Source organism: Acipenser ruthenus, chromosome 15 (assembly GCF_902713425.1).
Source record: "Acipenser ruthenus chromosome 15, fAciRut3.2 maternal haplotype, whole genome shotgun sequence".
NCBI classification, from domain to species: Eukaryota; Metazoa; Chordata; class Actinopteri; order Acipenseriformes; family Acipenseridae; genus Acipenser; species Acipenser ruthenus.
The window spans coordinates 32,329,243-32,351,962 of NC_081203.1; the positions used below are offsets into that span (position 1 = coordinate 32,329,243).

At 36.4% G+C, this 22,720-nt stretch overlaps 1 protein-coding gene across 1 annotated transcript in view; it reads left to right on the plus strand.

Annotated features, from left to right (window-relative positions):
* LOC131697625 (CDK-activating kinase assembly factor MAT1-like) overlaps nucleotides 1–22,720 on the plus strand; it is a 45,596-nt gene that overhangs the window by 4,458 nt on the left and 18,418 nt on the right. Inside the window, exons 3-7 of the mRNA XM_058987981.1 lie at nucleotides 370–443; nucleotides 1,001–1,104; nucleotides 1,912–2,052; nucleotides 5,799–5,927; nucleotides 19,841–19,962. Of these exons, the coding sequence (XP_058843964.1) occupies nucleotides 370–443; nucleotides 1,001–1,104; nucleotides 1,912–2,052; nucleotides 5,799–5,927; nucleotides 19,841–19,962 (570 nt within the window). The remainder of the gene's footprint in view (nucleotides 1–369; nucleotides 444–1,000; nucleotides 1,105–1,911; nucleotides 2,053–5,798; nucleotides 5,928–19,840; nucleotides 19,963–22,720) is intronic.

Here is a 22,720-nt window from a genome sequence, read left to right on the forward strand (position 1 = left end):
CACAAACGTTTGTCTTTGATTTTTTCTAGTTTTAGAGTTTAGGTCACATTCAGAATTTAAACCAGGATCACTCTCATATCAAAACAGATTATCATGTAAAAAAAGAAAATATAGATTCAAGTGCAAAGCGCTACACTTTCACAAGTGAGCATTCTTGTGGGTTTCATTCAACAGCAAGCTATTTCTACAAGCACTCCTATTCTGTATCAACCCTGAATTTATAAATCATGAAAATGTGCAAGATACAGAGCAGATTTTCCTTCCTGTCATTTTTGTCCTCTAGATATATTGATTGAATAAAAGTGATATGGCACAGCATGTACAATTTTACAACGGTAATCTAATTTTAACTTTGTCCTGCAATTCTAGATACAACAAGAATGATTCTGATTTCCCCAGTCTCAGAGAATACAATGACTATCTTGAATTGATTGAAGAAATTGGTAGGTTATTTATATATTTATTTGTTTATTTATTACTTATGTCATATGCCCAGTATTGCAATTTATACAGTTTTACATTAATACATTAATATTTATAGAAAGAAAATCTGATCTCCAATGACCTTTTACGTTTTACTGTTGTTTACTTGCCAGCTCTTCTTGATAGTGAATCAGATATGGTACCATTTAAAAATAAGAAGAAAATAAAATTAAAAAAAAGGTCAGAGGACTGTCTTGTTGTAAAGTGTAAAGGTATTATTAACATAGGTTTAATAAACACGTTCCTTGGTTTCTAGAGATAAGAGGAAACCCAAGTTCGGTGCATATGATATGTTTACAGATGCTTCTGTAGCCTTAGTACAATGCATTGTTTTCACTGCGATAGTGAGTAAGATACAGGCCAGCTCCCATCTAAGCAGAACTGCAGTTTGCCAACACTGCCTGTCATGAGTCTATTGATTTTGTGTTGTAATTTCTCATCAAGCCAGATTCTCTGATTTAATGCCTAGGCTAAGATATATCTGTTTCATCATTTGCATTGGTTTGTGTGTCTGCAGTTTACAACCTTACAAATAATATGGACCTAGAGAACACAAAGCAGATGATGGAGCAATACCAGAGAGAGAACAAAGAAATCATTCAAAAGAACAAAATCAAATTGGTCAGTAGCTGTTTTTCATTAAAAAAAATAATATATATTATCTTATTCAAGATTTAGTATCACTATGTATGGAAAATCAGGCCTCACTTTCCTCATTGACACTAAACTCTAGTAGAAACAGTTGCTGAAAGTTGGAGACTGGGGCTTCCGTACATATCCACAGTCTCTGTATTCATACATGCTTTTTTGTGTACAGGACCAAGAATGCGTTTAAGTAGAAGCAGCACGACAACCTACATTTATGATTCATATATTAAAATAACCAACTTCAGTTTAAATAGATTGATAGCATTAGGATGATATATCAAACCACAGCCCTTTGTTAACAATATGTCTTCAGATTAATTCTAAGAAATGTAATAAAATAAAATAAAATTCCCAACCCTAATATTTATGATGTACATGATTTTGTATTTTGCTTGTTCTTTTGGCTTTAATTACATATTTTATTCCAGAACCACTCTATAGCTTTTGGAAAATTTCTTTTACCATGGTAAGTGATATGGTACCAGGAAGAAGAAAGTGGAGACATCCTTTCGCTTGAAAAATCTCCATGTACCATGAACCAAATTAAAATAAAATAATAAAAATGTGAGCAAAGAACGTAAAGATCTTCAGCCCAGCGAAAATCTTTTTAATTTGAAAGCATTATCACCCTGGTTAACATCATTCGGGTGAGACGTAAAACCGAGGTCCTGTTGTAAGTGACTCTGCAGCAGCAGTTGTTGATGCATAGTTCACCCTCTAGTCTCTAGTCCCTTTGGGTAAAAGCGCCTGCTAAATTCATTTCGGGGTTCTTTGTGTCAGACTCGGGAGCAGGAGGAGCTGGAGGAGCTGCTGGCTATGGAAAGGCAGGAGAATGAGCAGAGAAGACTGCTGCAGATCAAGGAGGAGAAGCGGCAGGTCCTGGCCAAGAAGAAGAACAAGCAGGCGCTGCTGGATGAGCTGGTGAGTGTCTTCCAGATACCAAGAGCAATTCCATTTTTAATTAAAAAACATTCCCTTTAAAAACCTGCCATCTTTAACCCAGAGAGTAATGTTCAACGACAGACAGTCATAACAGCATTTATTTATTTATTTTTAAATAGTAGATTTGCATAATTCTTTGGTTCCACTTTAACTTGCTGATATCTCACAAAACATGTAAAATGTTGGATATGTTTTTGCCATGTTAGCTGTCATAGTAAACCCCTGTAGTGTTTGTTTTTCTATAGGTACACTCTATATAGGGTAAACTCTAAGGGCAGGTAAGGCTTAGATGCCCAGAATGCATATGTCCAAAATGTTTTTCTACATAACATTGAAAAACCATCACTATAAATCCTAGATTGGGGGAGCTCAGTTGATACAGCAGCATACGCTCTTGAGAAGAGTGAATCGGTGATTGCATGAAACTTCCTCCTTTAAACCCACTTGACCCTTTATTGCAGTATTGCTTTGAAGTAACAGACTGTTTATACCAATTCCCTATGGGAGATGTGGTAGAGACTTGGATATGTGCACTCAAGAATGGTGAGGTGGGTTTTTATGGCATTCTGTCTGGATTGAGAAAGCATCTTATTTAAATGTAAGTTAAAACAGACATCTTTTGTTTTAAATAGTCTTTGGAACAGGGAGTTTCCTTAATCTTTTTTTTTTTGTCATCAGAATACAACTAGTTGCAAACTACAACAGATTTCCACAAAAATATCTGTGTTTTTTTTCTCTAAGAGTTTTTTGGCTTTGTTATGTAAGAAGTTTGTGCTTTTATGTAACTAAAGTACAAAGCATTTTTTTTATTTTTTAGTTGCAGGTAACATTCTGTGGCTGAACCAGCTTATTATGCTTTCTCTGGTTTGTCGTTTTAGCGTGTTGCTCAGTTGCTGGTAAAGAGTATGTGGGCACAACAGTCGTTTCATTGTTCTGAGCTGAAGGTGAATGAAGTCCAGATTCTCCCAGGTGAAATGTAACGGAACACAACTGTTTGGCTGTTCCAAGTTTCACAAAGTCTGCAAAGACTACAAAGTCTGCCATTGATTAGTATCTGTTTTGCCAAGTGTTTTTTTTAATTTTTTTGTATTTTTTTTTTAAATGTATTTATTTTTTATATCATTCTTTGTCTGTGTATCACAGCGAATGCATGTTTGTGGCTGTGATTTATTTATCTGTTTTGTATTACTGTTGGCAGTGTAGCCTCAAATCTACGGGTGGGGTTCTCTCTGTTAAAAATCTATTTCCCTGCATTCCCCAGCTAGGAAGTCCCAGAAAACAACGCTTCCATTAAGCGGAGTGATTGGCAGCTAACATGCCTAGGATGCCTCTGTGTCCAACTGCCCAGTGTCTAACACAGCTGTGTGTGATTGAACCCTACCCTTGTGTTTTCCTGTTTTTCATGTGGCCCCATTAAGGAAAAGTGCATCTGCCTCTAAGCTTGGGGTTGTTGCGATGCTTAGCCACTGAACTGGAGAAAGCCCTCCGCTGTTGAATAAATAATAAACAGCAGAGTTATTATCTGTATCACAAAAACAACACATTTCATTATAAAGGTTTTAAAAAAAAAAACATTGGTTCCAGTATCACTTAATTATGCACAATGGCAATTCAAAATCAAAAGCATTTTTTATTATTGATAGTTTCACTGACTGATTTGCAGTTCTGCTGGAAAGAGCAAGTAGAGTAACTACTGATTTTATTTTTTCATATTCTTAACAGCAGTTTTTTGTTATTTCTAAAAATCTAAAATATTATCTAAAAGGGTTTATTTAAATAAAAAAAAAAATGTATTTTTCTGTGGTTGTCATAGTAGTCTTCCAAAACATTGTACTGTATTATCTGCAACTTTATAATGTCCATTTGCATTATTGTCCTGGTTACTTCACTCCAAATTAATTTATTTTTTTGGTAAAAAAAGACTGTACAGGAACACATACACTATAAGAATGCGGACGTCTGTGTCCTTTAATCATGTAATAGAATGCTTTTGTTAAACTTGGTAAAAAACAAACAAAAAAAAACCAGTAAAAATAAATAAAAAAATATATATGCCAAATATGGGTGTTAGCTATAGTATCAGGGTTGGGGTCAATTCCTGTTTTTCAGTTCCATTTCCAATTCCTTTTTAAAATCAATTCCCAATTCCAGTTCCTGTGAGAAGGAATTTTGAACTTGCTGGATGTTTTTGGGGTAGAGCATTACTATAATTCCATATCATATGGAACTTTTAATATATGTGATAAATAGAGTAGTCGACTCACATGCTCTGAATAATCGATCAAAAGGGAACATTGAGATAAAAAGCCCTGGTTTAATAATTAGCCTTCTCAGTGATGGGCTGTGAGACAGAAGTTCCCTGTCTCAGACACTACCCAGGGGTGACCTGGAGGTTCTCCTTCTACCAGTGCCTCAGCCAGCATGCTGCTAGAGGCAGCTAGATGTAAAACCCAGGTCCTGTCTGGCGTGAGGGTGTTAAAGATCCCACAGTCCTTGTTCTAGAGCTGTAACAATGATCTCAATTCTATGGTGAAATTCTACCAGGATCCCATACTTCCTTACCCCAGCCTGGAGACAGGGATCTTATTGTTTTTCATTAGGAGTGCATTATTGCTCTGTACAGATATCTTTAAATGAATGCACACATTAGACTAGCTGAGGAAAGGACTTCAAATACATTTTTTTTATTGCATGCTAACGTTTATGAAAAAGGACTGTAACAATTTTTTGTGCTTTTTAAATATGTCATTTGAAGTGTTGCAGCCTTACAAGCTTCTTGTGTACAATATATCTGTACTCTGGAGAGGTAATTATTCAACGCTCACTGAATAAATCTCTATCTGTTATTTAACTACAGTTATCCACAACCATGTTCAGTTTAGCATTAAGATAATAATGTTTGCTATATTATAGTCACTTCAGATCTCTGTACAACTTGTAGCAGTAGGAGGTTATTAAGCTCTGTTATCCTCTAGAATGAACACATTTTGCTTCATTAAGTTGAATAAAACCTACTGAATAATGTTATGTTAACATACTGAAATTACATACCGCTTTGTAGTTTTCCATATACTTAGTGAAAAACTGACACATTGGAAAATATGACATTTCTAAATCTAGTATGAAATATTGTACTACTATTAGGGCTTCCGGTGGACTTTTGCGATATAATTTTGTAGTTAAATAAAAGATCTAAATGATGTTCATATACTTTTTATTTTTTTTATGTTTTGGTTATTATGTCTCAATCTTAACATTTTAGGAGATGCAAAACTTTTGGCCATAGCTGTAGAAACAAAACCGAAATTTTTAAAAATGATAAAAAATAAATAAAATAAATGAAAACCATATGGGGACAGAACATCTTTAAGAAATTCCCTCTCCTCTAATATTATCTCTGAAACTATTCACGTTGTTCTGCTGACCTGGCAGGGATGATCGATTTTTTTTTTGTATTAACAGCTTTTTGGCAATGATCCTCCACTACAATTTAACGCTTGACTTCCACCTACTACAAGTGGAATATAGTCACGACACTTAAAAACACTTACTGCCAGTATTAAGTAAAACATCTTGCTTATATCCCATTTCTCGATATCAGATCCCTGAAAACGAGCATTAATCTTTTAAGTGCTCAGAGTGAGTTTTTGGACAAGACCTCTTGAATTTGAAGAGATGAGTCTCCTTGCCCTCCCTCCTGTTGAACACTGATCTCTGTGTTACAGGAAAGCTCCCAGCTGCCTGCCACCCTGCTGTTGGCTCAGCACAAGGATCGCGCCGCCCAGCTAGAGACTGAGCTGGAAAAACAGCGGCAGACTGTCAGGCCCACCACCTTCTCTACTGGAATCATGATGGTAAGACCATGGAGTCAGACAGGGTTCATAGTTTGGGTCCAACACAAAAATTGCATTTTCTTCACCAGAACGTCTTTTTGATGATGTTTGCTGAAGTTATTTTGAGTGGTTCTGAGTTCTGTTGAACTAATATTGAGTTATTGTTGTTTTATTTTCTATATCTGTATTTACCAGTGAGCTTGTCTAGGAAATTCTAACTTCCTAGGACTGAAAAGGACTCATTCCATTTAAATCATCTGGCAAACCTTGGTTGTCCCTCCTCCTACTCACCCTCTCTATATATTCAGAGTAGGTTGAGCCAGCAGAGTTGACAGGTCACATTTTCCACTTACTATGATCAAAAACAGCTTCAAGGACTAAAGAAAGGTGGACAATTGAATACAATTATATTTAAGCTACTTTTAATGCATCATGGACTTTCATGGTAGACTTCTTTAAAACAAGACCTCCATTCTCCCTCAGCCAATTTCAGACTTATGGCAGCCCAAAATACCTGAATGGTTCTCTCTCCCCCCCCCCCCCCCCCCTCAGATCCTGGTGGTTTAATGTGCATCTTTTTACAATAAAGGTTTGCCATGGGATACATGAGCAATCAAGTATATTGATTTGACTATAACAATGTCCCATTCTGGTTATAAAAACACTAGCATGCACAGGTAACCACTTGCATACATATTACAGTAGTTCTGAATGATTGAAAGTCTTTTAAGAGTACATTCAATCATCCCTAGTGCCAAACTTCCTTATTAGTTTAGCTTAATGGCATCGACTAATCCTGGCTAATGTTGTGTCTAGATTTGTTATGTATACCATTTAACCTGGTCTAGTAGATAAATGTTCCATATAGTGAAGCGAGGGAGCTCTTTCTGTGAGACAGAGTTTTTCCACTGATTTATACATGGCAAGTGTTGATCCTGGCAGTTTAAGCCAGTTTCAAATACCTCAGTTTAGCAACCAGCAGATACTACTGTACCTTACAGAATATAAAGCCCCTGGTTTACATCCCAGGTGATCAGTATCTTCTGTTTCCAAATGATTAGTGGCTTTTAGAAAATATTATATCTTTTTGACAACTACAGCATGACAAGCCTTTGCTTAACAAACATTCCCAAATATCCCTGTATATTCCTATTAAATCTATGGGAGTTTTCCATACAGTTCTGTCTAGATTTTGATAACCCAATGGGGGCATAAGTTTGTCTGTTTCCTTTTCTTCCTGACATTTGCATGGTTCTTGAAATGTTTGTCCTCTGAACGATACCAAGTCATTTTCCAAGGTACTCTGATTGTGTGGTACAGAAGAAAGATGCTGTATATTAAGCTGGGCTTTAGTTTGGAGACCCAGAAAGACTGGAAGCTATAAAATAATAGGAAACAATACTGATTTGTTGGAATTTATAAATGCAAATATTTAGCCGAAGATGAAGATAACTTGTTTGGAGGGGGGAAAAAATCTGTAATATTAGGAAGGTGTTACATTACTCCTCTTATTTTTTGCTCGAATGTTATCAGAATGCAACTTTACCCAGTAGAGTTGTAAAACAAACAGCTATAACACTCAAATCAAGAAACCGCTGTACAAGCAAAGCACAAGCAAGCTGTATGTGCTGTCTAGTCTGGTTCACAGCCTTTTTTATGTGATGTTCTGTTAATGTTTCAGGATTCTTTTTTGGCAGCAGTGTTTTAGAGAACGGCTGAAATGATGTATCCAGCCTATCTATTTCATTACTTTTGGACTAGGCTAAAGAAAAAAAAAAGCCAGTGCAATAAAACATAATTCACTACATGAGTTAATTTCAGTAATTCTCAATGGACTATGATAGTCTACTACTGGAATTCACATTTGAGAGATTTGCTGTCAGTTTAGAGACTAGAGCTAAGCCAAATTTGTCCCACAACTCTACCTAAGACACCTCAGCTTCCACACCAAGAGATAGGCTTGTCTAGACAGGCGTGCCTTTTCATTTTCTGCCCCCCCCCCCCCAATTTCTGAAATTCTTCCATGGTGAATTCATAGAAGCAATCAAAACATACATGTGCCATATTTGTATGGTTTTATTGTACTTTCTTATTGTTAATGCTGCTTTTGTGATATTTGTTGTAATACTGTTTGCTGTGCTGTAAGTCCAGGAACACACAGGCAGTTGGAAGTATGCATTTATGAAAAATCAACTCGGTACAATGTAAATATTTTGGCTTTTTGCTTATTGTAAATGGTTTACATTTTCAAATAGTTTGATACATGAACCATCAACAGCAATTAAGAAAGGGGATCAAGTCTTGTCACTTCTCTTTCTAGTTCTGCCAGTCCCTGCCTTTTTCTATAGAAGTATGATTAGGTGCTCAGAAACTTTACATGCTGCATCACTGACTCGGACTGACAGACATAATGGTTTGGGTTTAATTTAGTTAAATGCTTTTCTGTTTGTTTAGCCTTTATGAAAAAAATGATTTGATAAAACAAACAAATGAGAACAGCTGTTCCCTGTTTGCAGGTGTTTATAAAACAGTGATTTGGCTTTCTCTTCTAAATAGCTGGCAAATGGATAAATGATCATTTTTCTACAGTGCCAAAGAAGAGGGCTTTATGATTTAATTCACCACATTTAAGACTTCAAGGGGCTCAGTGACTTGGCAATCAAGTATAAGCCCTGTTATCCCCTTAGTTAGGTTTCTGCTTTGACTTTGTTTCCCTGGTAGTGATTTCCATTGTAACATGCATTCTGGTGGGTTCAGTCCTATTTCTAGTAGGCAGGTAATAAAATAGAAACCAGAACCACAGCCCATGCTTTTTCCGCCAGTCTTTCAGAGTCTGAAGGTTTGGATGAACATGGAGCTTGATGTAAATATTTTGAGACAATCGGGAAATAATCACAGGTAGTGTTGTACTGTATCTTCTTAAGTCAATGAACAATAGGCTTCCAGACAGCATTCTGTAATGGACTGCATGTATTTCAACAAGATGCATTTTCAGTCAGGGTAACGTTTGTTATAAACCAAAATATTTATTAACAGTTAAATAAACAGTATGACGTTTGACTTTAAAATGGTTCAATGTTCAGTCCTTTATATCCGAGGCACTTGGTGCTGTGAATAAACAACGTTTTCTAGCCTGAAACACAGTAATGGACAGTATAGCAATTGTATTGCTGCATGTTGTAATTTGAACCCTAATTTTAGTCTCTCCTGTATATTGTAGCCAATATTGTGCTCTTCGAGTTAAGTTGTAGATGTTTTAAAAAAAAAAATTGCCGACTCCCAGACTTAACATTAAACAATAAAGAGTAACCAAAGAGCACTTACGAACAGATTGACTGTTCACATTTGAAGACCCTCACTTTCTAAAATAATGTTTGCCAGGTAGAAGTAAATATTTAAAATTTTGTGACATAACACTTTTTTGTCGAGCCAAAAATGCTTCAGCCAGCACATCAACATTGGGTTGCTTTTTCCATGAATTTCTGTTTATTTTTATAGTCCCCATTTTTGCATAGTTCTGTATTCAATCTGCTTTCAACCTTGCGCATCCGAGTCAGATTTTCAGTCCTGTGTCTTGGTGCCGAAAAGCATGTGACAGTAGTTTTTTTTCTTTAAATATTGAATGAAGGCACCCTGTTAAATCCAGGGTGCTAAACTCAAGAACAGTCTGAAGGCGTTTCAGGAGGGACTGGGATTGGCGTTTGCTCAGTTGCTCTAATTAGCATCTTGAATGAATCTCCCAACTAGAAGAAGCTGTCCTCGACATTGATCTCTTATACCCTGCCGCTCGGTCACTGGCACAGGGCCAGTTTGGCTTCCCCCGTCCATCTCCATCGTTGCCAGTTTGAGTGTTTGCCTCCCACACTTCCCTGTTGCATTAGCTGCACTTGATTATTTCCTCATGTGCGTGTCCTGGGCTTGTTCTGCTACCTTCTGCTCGGCAGCATTTTTTTCAACCGTCAATGCCGTGTTGAATAAAAATGATTATACCAGCTAAAAAGCGTATCTAATAAAAGAGAACAAGAACTATGTCATAAAACACTGACTTAACTCGCCATAAGAATTTTTTTAATGTTATTTTCCAGTTACACTAAAAAGAACAATAGCATGCCTATTTCCCTGTCATTTTTAAATCCAAGCAGTCTAATCCTTCAAAATAATTTGTTTGGTATTACTCAATACAAAGTCACAGGTAGCACATGCTCCTTTTTTTTTTTTTTTTAAACTTTCTTGAAACTTTCAGTTGCAAACCTTTTACAGATACCAAAATACCCCACCCCTTTACCTCAATGCAACCATTTTAGGCTGTAAAGGGTTACGTTTGTTTGTATTGAAATAGCCCAGTTATAGTAATATAACAAGTATTTTAAAACCTATAAATTTCCAAAGAAGAGCTACTGTGTAGTTAATTTAGCTGTGACAAGCTGGTATGGCTTGTCAGTCTGGTTTTAGTGTTGACTACACCAGATAATCACTAGAACAACAGGAGTTGTGAAAACAAAAAATGCATACTTTCATTGTCTTAGTAACATACCTGGAAAAAAAATCTTCAGCTTCTTTTCGGGTACATTCTGTATTGTTGTCTTGGCACCCAATAAAGCTTGGCTGACAACAGTCGCCTGCTAGACTGCTCACCTATTGTTCTACAACAACAGCTCATTTATTAAAGACCTTTGACAGTTTCCTAAGACACTGTTTAGCTTCAGAAAGGGCCTTGTTGTAGGTAGAGACTCTAGGTTACAATTATGACCCCCTAAAGAATGATTGCATAAAACCAAATCATTTTACAAACATACAGTTGCTTCTTTATCAAATTAAAAGTCCACCTTTTACCCATTTTAGGCAGTTTAAATGACCTGTTGCTCAGCAGAGGACTTATTGTCTAAATGTGTATTTTTTAAAGTAGTGACACTCTGCTTGCTTTCTGGGCTGGTGGAATGTTGCCTTGGAACCTCAGGTGATGACTTGATGGAAGCAGTGCCCGGAGGTCTTTGCAGTAACACTAAAGCACTGGGCTTATTAGTAAAGTTCTGAGGACCAGTTACTAAAATGTGTGTACAAATAGTCCTCCTTTTAAATCGCTCACTAGGGGCAAATGCCTAGTTTCTTCAGAGAAACTGAGCAACTAAATAAATGCTAATGATAGTTTAACAAGAGATGTTTTTGAGATTCCTTAATGACAATCTTCATAAGTAACAACTTATTAACTTCATATCAAATTTAAATGTAGTAAACTGTTTTGTATGATTTTGTTTGTACCTGATATACAGGGACCCATGGTTGAAAGCGAGTGCTGGGGACTGAAATGTAATATCTAAGGAAGTAATGTTAATCATTTAGATAAAGCAGTCTTGATCTTTGCAGCAGTACTGTCAACAAAGGTAACGGAAGCTTTTACTGCAGTGGTTTCGTAGCGTGCTCTTACAGGTGAATTGATAAACAGGATCAGTAGACTTCCATTATTGTTTTGACTTTTTAAATGTTCCTGAATTGTTCATTCTGTTTGACTATGGGTCTAATTTGCAGTCATGCTCTCTGAGCAAACAGTATTTCACTCCCCTTGTGCCATTGTTACTGGGTAGGTTGCTGCATACTATGCCTGGCATTTGCCCTTTGAAGAATCTGACCATTTGTGTCCAGCTTTTCATCACCACCTTGAATAAAGCATCCATTCGTAACTTTGTTGTAGGGTTTGCTTAAGTCTATTCAACAAGCAGCTGATGTATCACACATGCTGCACATGTTCTTAAGTATTATTATTATTATTATTATTATTATTATTATTATTATTATTACAACTAAGGTTAGAGTTCTCTAAAATAGAGGTCTGGAGGTAAGTGGTCTGAAAAAAAGTTTTTTAAACACCAAAAAAAAATCTGGTTGATTTAAATGTAATACATGGTATTTTTTCCTGCTGTTTAACCTTGGACTGTACAGTCAAGTTGTATTAGACAGTGATAAAGTTGCATTCAAAGAGCTCTTTTGTGAACAGGCTTATTTTTTTCACTTTCTTGTTTCTGTAATAGCTTTTTTTTTTTTTTTTTTTACTGTGGATTTAAGAAAACAGCATAAATTTTGTCTAGTGTTCAATTGCTCCTGAATCCCCCCCCCCCCCCAACAATTTTTTGTAACAAGTTAAGTAATTAGAAAAAAAGGGTGTATTCATTCTACACACATACATGTCAGTTTCCTGGAATGTTTCCTAGATTTTTTATTATTTTTTTTAAATAACTTTTATAACTTGTTCTTTACTCTTTGTTATAAACTGTCTGGTTAATGTGATTTTTTTTCTTCTTTTGAGCTGTCTTGAGGTAGAGGTTGTCATATAAAGGTGAATTTATTACAGCATGAAAGCAGAAATCCTGCTGAAAAAGGCCACCCATGTGTGTCGTTTAAAAAACAAACAAAAAAAAACCAAAAAAAAATGTCCATTGTATACAGAGATATATGTTCTGCCAACTGGGTTGCTTTGTACAGGTATGAGAGAAGTTGTGCTTCCCGTGTAGGTTTTCAGGAGTCATCAGAAAGGGCTGTTACTCAGCGATGTTACCGGTCAAAGATGAGGATTCCAGGTGAATGCAATATGTATTTTGTTTGTTTAAAAACACATTCTACCAGGAAGATCTCCGTGGAATGAGAGCATCATGCTTCCCTGACTGCTCTCTGTACGTTTGCATGATTCAGCAAAGAAGATCTTGCAGTCAGGGTCAGAGCGGCCGTTCCAAGTGATGCATATTCAAGAATCTTTCTTTTTCAGCACTCGATTGCTGTTGTACAGAGATTACACGTTTGAATATTTAAATGTATTTAAACTGGTAAAATGTATGCAAATCCACATGCTAGGATCTCAATATTGAAATACACTTTTTCCCAAATCTTTTTTATTTATTTATTTATTTATTTATTTATTTATTTTTAAAACGAATCAGAAAATAGTCTCCAATTTATTTATTTATTTATTTTTTTTAAAAAGGAGTGTTCCTAAACAGTTCTCTGAATCCTAATACCATGCAGATGGCTTTTTTTTTGCAAGGGGAATGCCATTATAGAATTATTTGTTTTGGCATACATTTATTTGAAGAATTCTTTTTAAGGCTGTCCTAATAATTTGGGAAAATAAAATGGGACCCCCCCCCCCCCCCTTAATCTTACTTGCTGTGTATTAGAATGTTTTTATTAGTTTATTTTAGTATTAATAAACATTGTATGTGTTTGTGAAATGGTACATTTAGCAGGTTAAAAGTTGGTATCCTACTATGACAGGATATTTAAATGAATTCACATTTGAAATTCAAATTATCCTTCCAGCCCTTTGCTAAAGATATTGTGATCTCTTTGGCTTTTTATTGTTATATATACAGTATACTACTGTTGTTGGCTAATGCTGTGCATGTTTTTCTATGATTACAGTAACATACTTCTAAACTATTAAACTAGAAGTATAACATACAACCTGATCTCCCTTGAAAACTGTTTCCACAGCCACATCCTGAGTTGTAAACCCAATTCAGTGATTGACATTTTTGTATTAATATTTAATAGTTTACTGTGTATTAACTAACCATTAACGGCTTACAGTTAAAGGCCATAGACTGCAGTTTTTCTCATTGCACCACTTGTGTTTTATGTGGGCTGTAGAAGAAAAAAAAAAAAAAAACCCAAGTCTGAGCCGCAGTGCCCCTTTCCTTTCCTATTGCTGTTATAAATCTGAGAAGTGTGTTCAGAAAAAGGGGGCTGTCTGCCAAACAGAACAGGTTCAACTCGTCTCTAAGGATTTATACTGCAGTAAAATGCACGACTGCCTCTGTGGAGGTCATGCTAGAGGTCACCACAACTACAGTATACACAGGGCTTGAAGTAACATGCGCCCATGGCAGCCAAAGATTTGGGAACTAATGATTGGTTATGCGAAGATCGCAAATCATTATATTAAAGTAAAGGCAGGCTGGATATGAAGTATGGTCAACGATAAGTGTAGTACAAAGATTATTATTATTATTTTTTTTTTATACTCATTCTAAACATTTTATGACAGGAAACACACTGCTTACTGTAGTAATACGTTAATAATGTATGTCTTAGATTTATTTCTTACATCCTGTGCTATTTTTCTAATGTAAATGTATGTCCTATATCTTGGGTAACTTATTTGAATATATTTTTTGTTGGCTTAAAACAGTATCCTAGTAAATGTGTCAGATGACTTTGCTTAGAATCTGTAGTTCTGGTTCATTTTCTTTGATTCACTGCTGACACAAGTATTTATATTTTCCTGAATTTTCTGCTTTGCTGAAATGCAGTGTTCTGTGACCTTTGAGAACGCATATATCTATATTTTTAATCTTGGGAGGATTGAGATACAGGCTATCATTTGTCTAGATTTACTGTAATGTGGAAAAACAAATCAATGGATTCGTTCATAGCAGTTCTTACACAGTTCATTTAAAATTGCAGTGCTTCTCAACTTTAACCCTTACAGCCCAGCTTATATAAAATAATTTAAATTAATTTTAGCAGCTTGCAGTTTTTTTTTTTTTTTTTTTTTTTTTTTTTAATAATAATGTTTATCGGAGAGGCATGTGAATACCTAATGTTTAGTAGTTTTAAATTCATTTTTGTTCGATTAGTTGGCCGGAGATTCACAATACATTCATGTGGCTCGCCACAGAAATGAACAGCTATTACACTGGCATTCGAACATTATATTAGAGCTTTTTGGTACATGTTAAAAAACAAAGCACGTTTGCAGGATCATTTCATGGGTCCCCTATAGTTTAAATTAAAAAAAAAAGGTGCTAATGTTAGGCTTATGAGCATGATGACCTCTATAGCTCGCACGTTACAGCCCAGGCTGTGAAACTGAGAGGAACTGAACTTTTGAAATGTTTTGGCTCCAGTGGGGCGAGTGACCAAGAAGTCTGCTGCCTCTTTAAATAAAAAGTGATGAGTATGATGAAGTGGCAGAAAGCCATCTGTAGCAGTGCAGTTAGCTGAGTGAAGAGATGAATGGGGCTCTGGAAGGTGCAGCGGCAAATGTTCCTGATTGACATCAGCATGTGTGAGAGCACTTGTGCTGAAGCCACCTCCACAGGCCTCACTGTAATATTTACACTGAACAGTGCTCAGCTTTCTGGGCTTTGCGAGCGGAGCAGCTGAATCTCTTTCCTGCACTCACGGAGGGGGAAAAAAAGTAATAATAATTTTGCAGATGGCTGTGCTATAACATTGTGATTTTATTGCAAACATTTTATCTAAATTAAACATGTGTTATCTGTGAGTTCTCCCTGTTTGTTGTTATAAAGCACTGGACACTGAGAAGGTATCAAATGTAATAAGCTGGTTTGCCCAGACCCTGATTAGCACTAATCTTGGATTACTTTATGTTACTTTAGGCAAGATATTTAAAAAAGTTTTTTCTATACTGGTAGTTGTTTCTCAATGACTTCTGATAATTGTAGTTTTGCCCCCCTTTTGGTTTGAGTTGTCAGACAGCCTGGCTTCTATTGTAGATGTGTGTTTGTAGGGGTACCCTTGGGTATGTAGTCTCACTCATTTTATTTGGATAGCCTGTGACTAGTACCCAGCACACATGGGTCACTTGTTCTGCACACCTATTTATTTATTTATTATTTAATTATTTATGTATGTAGATTAAGTGAAACAATGAATCACAAAGTCATAACACAGACTGGCTTTGAGCATTGTGGGTTGCATTTATGCCACAGGGTAGGGCTGTTTCTTGTCTTTATTAGTATTCCATTAGCAGACGGCTTGTGGCTTGTGGTGATGACACAGAACAATCTCATGTTCGTTGACATAATGTAACTGTTAGCTACTAAGGAAACAGACCGCCTATTACAGTATGTGGAAATGCCAAGCTATGACTGGCAGACATCTATAAATTAATTTGGACTGGTCCTTTTGACTTTCATATATGCAAATACAATTTGCTATGTAAATACGGATACGTGTGCAATGCATCTCATTGCAGAGCTTATTTCTAGTAAAATGTGAATCAAATATTTTCTTTATAGGAAATATCTGTTGTCGAATATTGAGATTGTATTTTTTTTTTATGGAAAAGCTTTTGCAGATTGAATTTAAGTTATTAAAATATAATTTATATTGAGACAAACATATATACCAAAGTAAAGGCTATTTCATTTTATTGAAGGAATACTGTCAAGCTAATGACATACATCCTTGTTTTTTTTCCTGTTCAGAAATGAGCTAATGTCCTTGTAAGTTAATACATTTTGTATAATTGCAAGGCAAAGGTTTTTTGAGTGGTCTAATTAATAAAAATCAATTGTGCATGATTCGTTCCCCAATCAAGTGTAGAAAAAAAACTAAACTAACTTCCAAACATGCATGCAAGAAAATATATAGAAACAATATGTGCGCTGCAATCACTCATGCACTAATTCAGTGCAATTTCTTGGCTGAATTACTTAAGAAGTTAAATAGATCATATAGTTAAGTATACAGATTAACCCTAGCGCACTGCCTTGACACATATTATAAAACATTTTTTGAACCTTGTTCAAAGCAACCCTGGTACGTACGTAGGTAGTTTAAAATAAAAATAAATAAATAAATAAAAACGTTGCAAGTGGATTTTCCCAAACCTGGATGTGTTTGCTGTAGGTATGTGATGACACAGGTTTTTTTTTGCTTTGTTTACTCTAGACTGTGACTTTGAGTGTTAATGCTAGTTCTCCAGAAACCAACTTGTATGTATGTATGTATGTGTACACACACAGGAAAATCCCCACTGCATGTGGTTTAATTTACATAGATTTTATTAGTTTGCAGCTGTCTGTTTTGAGCTGATTTTTTTATTTCCAGTTCTCTGTTGCTCGGAGCACTCAAGGGAACCTGCTCTATTCCAGTCCCTGTTTGTTCATTTTGTTTATTTTAAAACCAGTTCTGCTTCTTTGTTTAGTCTGGTGCTGTCACATGCAGGTTTATCCGTTTTGATTTTTCTCACATTGCCAAAAACTGAAAAGATTCTTGAAGAAGATTGTGCTTTGTTCATGATTACTTTTTCTCCAAGAAACAAAATGGTGGAGCTTTTCTCTATGCCACTTTGCTCCTCTTCTACTATATATATATATATATACATATAATATATAATTTTTTTGTTTGTTTTGTTTTTAGAGAGATATGTGGGGGCTCCTGAGTGGCACATTTTCTAGGTGGAGTGCCTTTACTGGACGCGCCACTTGATGAGCCTTTTCTTTTGTAAAAAAAATAGCTTGAAGATCGCTGGTTTGAATCCAAGCTATGCCACTGCCGACCGTGGCCAAGCGCTTACTGGCCGGGGTAGGGGTTAGGTCAGCTGGGGAATCATTGGGTCACCACACACCGGCAACCCCTGTAGCTGGCCGGGTGCCTGCAGGCCGGCCTGTACGCAATTTAGAACTTCGTGGTCCTCCGACACTGTAAGTTCAGACTTGCAGAGTGAAAAAAAGAGGATGTCTGACGGCACTCATTTACGAGGATGCGAGTGCTCGTCTTCATCTCTCCCGAGTTAGTTCGGGGGTTGCAGCTGTGAGCCAGGTTGAATAATAATTGGACATTCCAAAAATTGGGAGAAAATTGGAAAATGAAGAACAATAATTGTTAAAAACAAAACAAAACAAAGACAGATATGTGAGAAACATAACCCAATAAAACAAACCTTTTAAAACTGCAGTTCGTGCCACAAAATTCTTCCATTCAAAGGTTTTGAAGGCAGATGATGTTAAGTCTCAACTGTTTTTTCAGATGTTTTTAATATATATATGAATTGGTACAGTATGTATGTATGTTCAGTATATATTGAATGAGCTCATGATACATTAGAAATATGCTGCCCGTGTTTAAAATGCATGATAACAAAACCTTCCCTTTGCCCTTTTCTTTTAAAACCGAGATTTTAAAGTTGCTGACTGTTCTTTCACAGAACAGTGGTGCTAATTGAATTGCATTAATTAAAAGTGCAAGGCTTGCTGTTACTTGCTATGGCTCATTTATTTGCAAAATAAAGCGGGCTTTATCAATGAAGTAAGCGGGTACTGTGCAGTGAAGTATTCCTGGGGCTGATAATGATTGGAGGGAATTTCATGACTGCACGCACAGCATTGTTCCTGGAGCAGTACCTTCTTGGAATTACGGGGTCCCTAGTAATGGTCAGCCAGCTACTAATGACTTTATAAATACACTCAACAAATAATCTGGAAAGATTGTGATGTGTCTGATGACAATTTTAACATCAAACTGGTAGGGAAAGACTATCAGACAATAGTTTGCGGTTGTTTGCAGTGTATTACGAGTGTTTACATGGGCAGAACGTTATATAATAATTATTTCCATTAACCAGAGTTTTTTAATTAGTTGTGTAATTTGCCTGCCCTGCAGCTTTTGATGTTCAGCAAACAAATAATTACTCTGACCTATAGAGGGTGAATGCCTGTGGAGTAGATTAATCCCGGAGGAAAAGGGTAGGGTTGGCATGTGCAAAACTAGTTGTGGGTAGCAATTACGCTGTTATTAGTATTATTTTTTTTTAAAGATGATATTTGTGAATTTGCGTGCTCTTTTGAATCTATTTAAATCAGTAATAAAAGCAAATGTGCAAATAATATCTTGAGGTTCATTTACTTCAAAGGTCGTTGTCCCAGCTGAACCTATATTTAGAATAAAGCAATGCGGTCATGAAGATATTATTTTATAGTCCTTCACTGCATGCACCTTTTTCCCCTGTAACCTAGGAATGAACCCAGGCTAATCCACTGGCACAGTAGGGGTTTTCCTGAATAAACTGCCTTTGTTTACCTACCTCTGCTTTGTTCTCTATCGACTTGCAGCACAGCTGGTACATCATTACTGCTGAAGACTGGTAATGGATCACACAAAGTATACTTGTATTTCTTTGCTGTAAATTAGGATTCCTGTGTCTTACCGTACGGTGTGCTTTTGCTGAGCAAATTGTGTGCTAAAAGTAGTACATTTTATAAAACTTCTGATCAGCATATTGTTGTTATATAGCTATGCAATATAGGATTAAATAATCAGCCTGTCATGTGATTTTTTTTTTTTTAAGTGATCAGGTCAAATTAGCAGTCAATTGTGTAATTAAACTGTGCATTGCAGTAAACTGTAAGTGTTCTGCAAGTCAGAACAAAGCACATGCATAACAAAAAAATGCATACATGTAATTAGCTGTTGTCTTAGTTTAGTTTGGAAGTTAATGGAATGGACAAACATTTAGATGTGTTAGTAGAACTTTTGACAGCAGTTCCCTGGGGAGGTATACAGTAAGAGGAGCACCACACAGTCACTAGCAGTAAATTGTATGTTATTATTTGCATATTCCCAGCAACAAGTATCCAGTGGAGGTGTATTTCAGACTTGATTTCACAGATCCTGATGAACATTAATCTTAGATTAGCTTAGTTTACCACATCCTCCCTGCATATCTCTATAGAACACTTATCCAATTGTGAAGAGACTTGCTAAGGACATTTTGTGGTTCAAGTTTGAGGAGGTTCTGAATCTGGGGTTACATGGGGGCTCATGTCAGTCTGTCCGTAAGTCACAGATTTTTCAAACTGATTTTAGTAGCATGCATACATGCCTTGGTCTTTAATATGACTAATTCAAGGTTTGTGGGTGTCGCATTCCATATTTGTTCGTTTCAGTTTAAATTAATTGCTGGTGTAACCGGCAGTGTTGTGTGATACACTGCCGTTACGGATTCTGTTCCCGTGTCAGTGAGATGAGATGAGGTTAAAAACCATAAAAAAATCATTAAAAAAAACCAAAAAAACACAAATGCTGATCAGCCCGGCTGTTTTGCATAGTGGTTAAGATGCTCACTTGCGCTTTGCAGGTTTGCCAGTCTCTGCCCTGTCACACTAGTGAGGACTTTGTTTTTCTTTGCTCTACAGGGACAGAAGATCTCATTGCAGCCTGTGCCCAAGATTGAAGAGGTCCTATATGTGTATAAGCCTATACATGTGGAGACATACGGACCCCCGCTTCCAGACCTGGAGAATCTAGGAAGGTTTGGGTGAGTGCATTCCTGAAGATATTTTTGTTTAGTTTTTTGCTGTTAATGCTGTATTTTATGTGTTTGACAAGTAGCTAAGGTTTGCAGGGAGTTAATGTGAGCAAATAGTTGCACAGTGCAAATAACATCGACCAATATTCTTACTGATAGAAATGGAAAATATGTATCCCACAAAAATGTCAGTGATTTAAAAAAAAATAAAAATAATAATGTGCCAAAGAAAACCCCTCAAAACAGCTTATCGTGATCTAATATGGTTTGTGGTAAATGTACTGTGTAAGTAAGCGTGCATATTAGAGTTCTCTACTTCTTTTTGCTGATGGAGACTTGAGAAACTGTGACAGAATGTGTCTACTACTTGTTTGTTTTCTGAAGATGTCATTTTTACCACGTGTCTTGAGCGCTGTTGTTGTTTCAGATAGGCAGGCAGCCAGTATGAGGAAGGCCTGTAAGCACATCCGAAGGGACTTGGACATTCTTTGAACATCACAAAGAGTGCAAGGTCACCCACACCGCATCAGTTGCTTAGCGATCCTTTCCAAAACTGTTACTAAGTGTAGCTTCAGGTCTTAAAAGATTGAGTGTTACGGACAATTTCTCCCGCTCTGTCCTGTTATGGAACTCCTGGTACATCCTTGCCAAAGCTGGCACCTGTTGGTTACATTATGGAGCAGCTGTGACTTTACCCAGTGTACTGCAGTTCCCATTCCTGATCGGCAGCAAGTGCTGGCATAAGTAGTCTTGATACATCACTATCAACACTGATTTCTTTTATGTAGAGCTTTTCATAACATCGCAAAGCGCTAGTATGAATAAAACAGTAAGCAAGTAACAAACAATATGTATTCCATGAAGTCAAGCAGAAACTACTGTATCAAAACTAGAACAGTAAACAAAAAAAAAAAGTATTTTAATCCAGGATTGCGTGCTAAAGCGTCAGTATTTTTAACCACGACTCCAGCCCCAGTCGCTGCCGTCCTTTATTGTTTTCATCCTATTGCCATTGATTTGAACAGGTTCTGACTGTAATAAATGAACGCTCTCCATTTCAGAGGGCAATTTAACCAAAGGGCCTTGCACATCTTCTCCCAAAAGTAGGGGAGCCTCGCAGAAAAATGGTAAAGCTTGTTAAAACTGGATAATTAAGCATTTCAGTGCATCTGTTACATTTCAAAGAATGATGCACATGATGTCTGAATTGAAATAGAACAAACTAAACTGGCAAGAACATGGGGTTGGGGACTTTTTTCATCACAGATTCACATGACTGAAAATCCCTGCAGGATCCCAGTCGTTTTAACCTGTACAGCGCACTGCCAAGGAAAACAAGACATTAATTGAATACACTCCAATGTAAACAGATCATTCTCATGCAAAGCTGGTCTAAAAAGCTGATTTCCATAACTGCCTATTTCCATGCATTTAGTTTTTATACTTAATTAAATGTACTCATGTAATCCTGATGAGAATATGTACATTTCGCAGATCTTTTAAGTGGGAGATATTTCATTTTGGCAGGATGGCAGGGTACAATGGCTACCTATACATTTATATTTACTCATTGTCTGTTATTAGTCTCTTAATTGGCTGCACTTCAATGTGAATTATTCCACAGCGTGTATGTAACTACTGTCAGTATACCATTTAGGTAAGATTTTGTATAGTGGTAAATCACCATGATCCTTTCAGGTTAAATAAATACAAAACACAGCAGTCACATTCAAAGCCTTTCTGTTTAGAAATGGATATGCACTCCGCCCATTATAAAAGCTGTCGTCAAGGTCTGCCATTGCAACCTGCATTGTGGAGCCTTTGAAGTACTAATTGCAGGACCTGATTGTGTTGAGTTGTTGTTATGGGTTGCCACTTGGCAACGTTAGCATCACTGTTCAGAGGATTAAATGCAGGTAGATTAGAATTGACAGTCAAACATAAATGACTAAAGCAGGTTTTGGATGGAGAAAAACTCATTTTTTATGCCCAATAAAGCCAAGTTCAGCATGAGTAATAAATGACCTGTCTGAGGTGGAATTTATATCAAATCAGCAGGGGAAACTTTGTTTTCCCTTTCTATGTACCAGCTTCATCACTTTGAAAGTATTTCCACCATTGATTTGATGTATTTCGCGAAGCTGTTTCTTCTTTGAATGGGCTGCTTCTTTGTCAAAAATGACATGGGACCATTAAATTGAAGCTTAACAATATCCAGAACATGCAAGGCAGTTCTCTTTTAATTGCACCTTTGAGCAGCAAGACTTGCATTAAGTCTGATATTTCACCATGGAAACGTATTCATTTTCTTCTCAGTGCTACTCTTACAGTTTAGAAATACTAAAAGAAACTTGATGACAAACATTTTGACAAAACTGCATTGAAGGCATTGAGAAAGACTTCTAGCCAAAACGTTTGTCATTGATTTATTAAGTTTCTTTTGTTACCAGTATTTCAAAATGTAGCACTATTGAGTGTTTGATAGTCATGGATGATAGCATAGACGTACAGCATTGCCATTGCTGAATTCTACGGAATTATGGCCTTTATGGAGTTGGTTCAATCCAGATCTACTATATTCCTCTCGTGCCGATCAAAACAAGCAGTGCAACACAGAATTACCAATAATGCAAAATAGAGTTTTCTGATCAGTTGGGAAATTGATTGTCTAACGACTTGCTTCACAGAGTTTATGATTGTTGGTTTGAATTGACTTTTATGTGTTGGTACTGAAGACAAGATCACCTATGAACAACTATGAAAGATG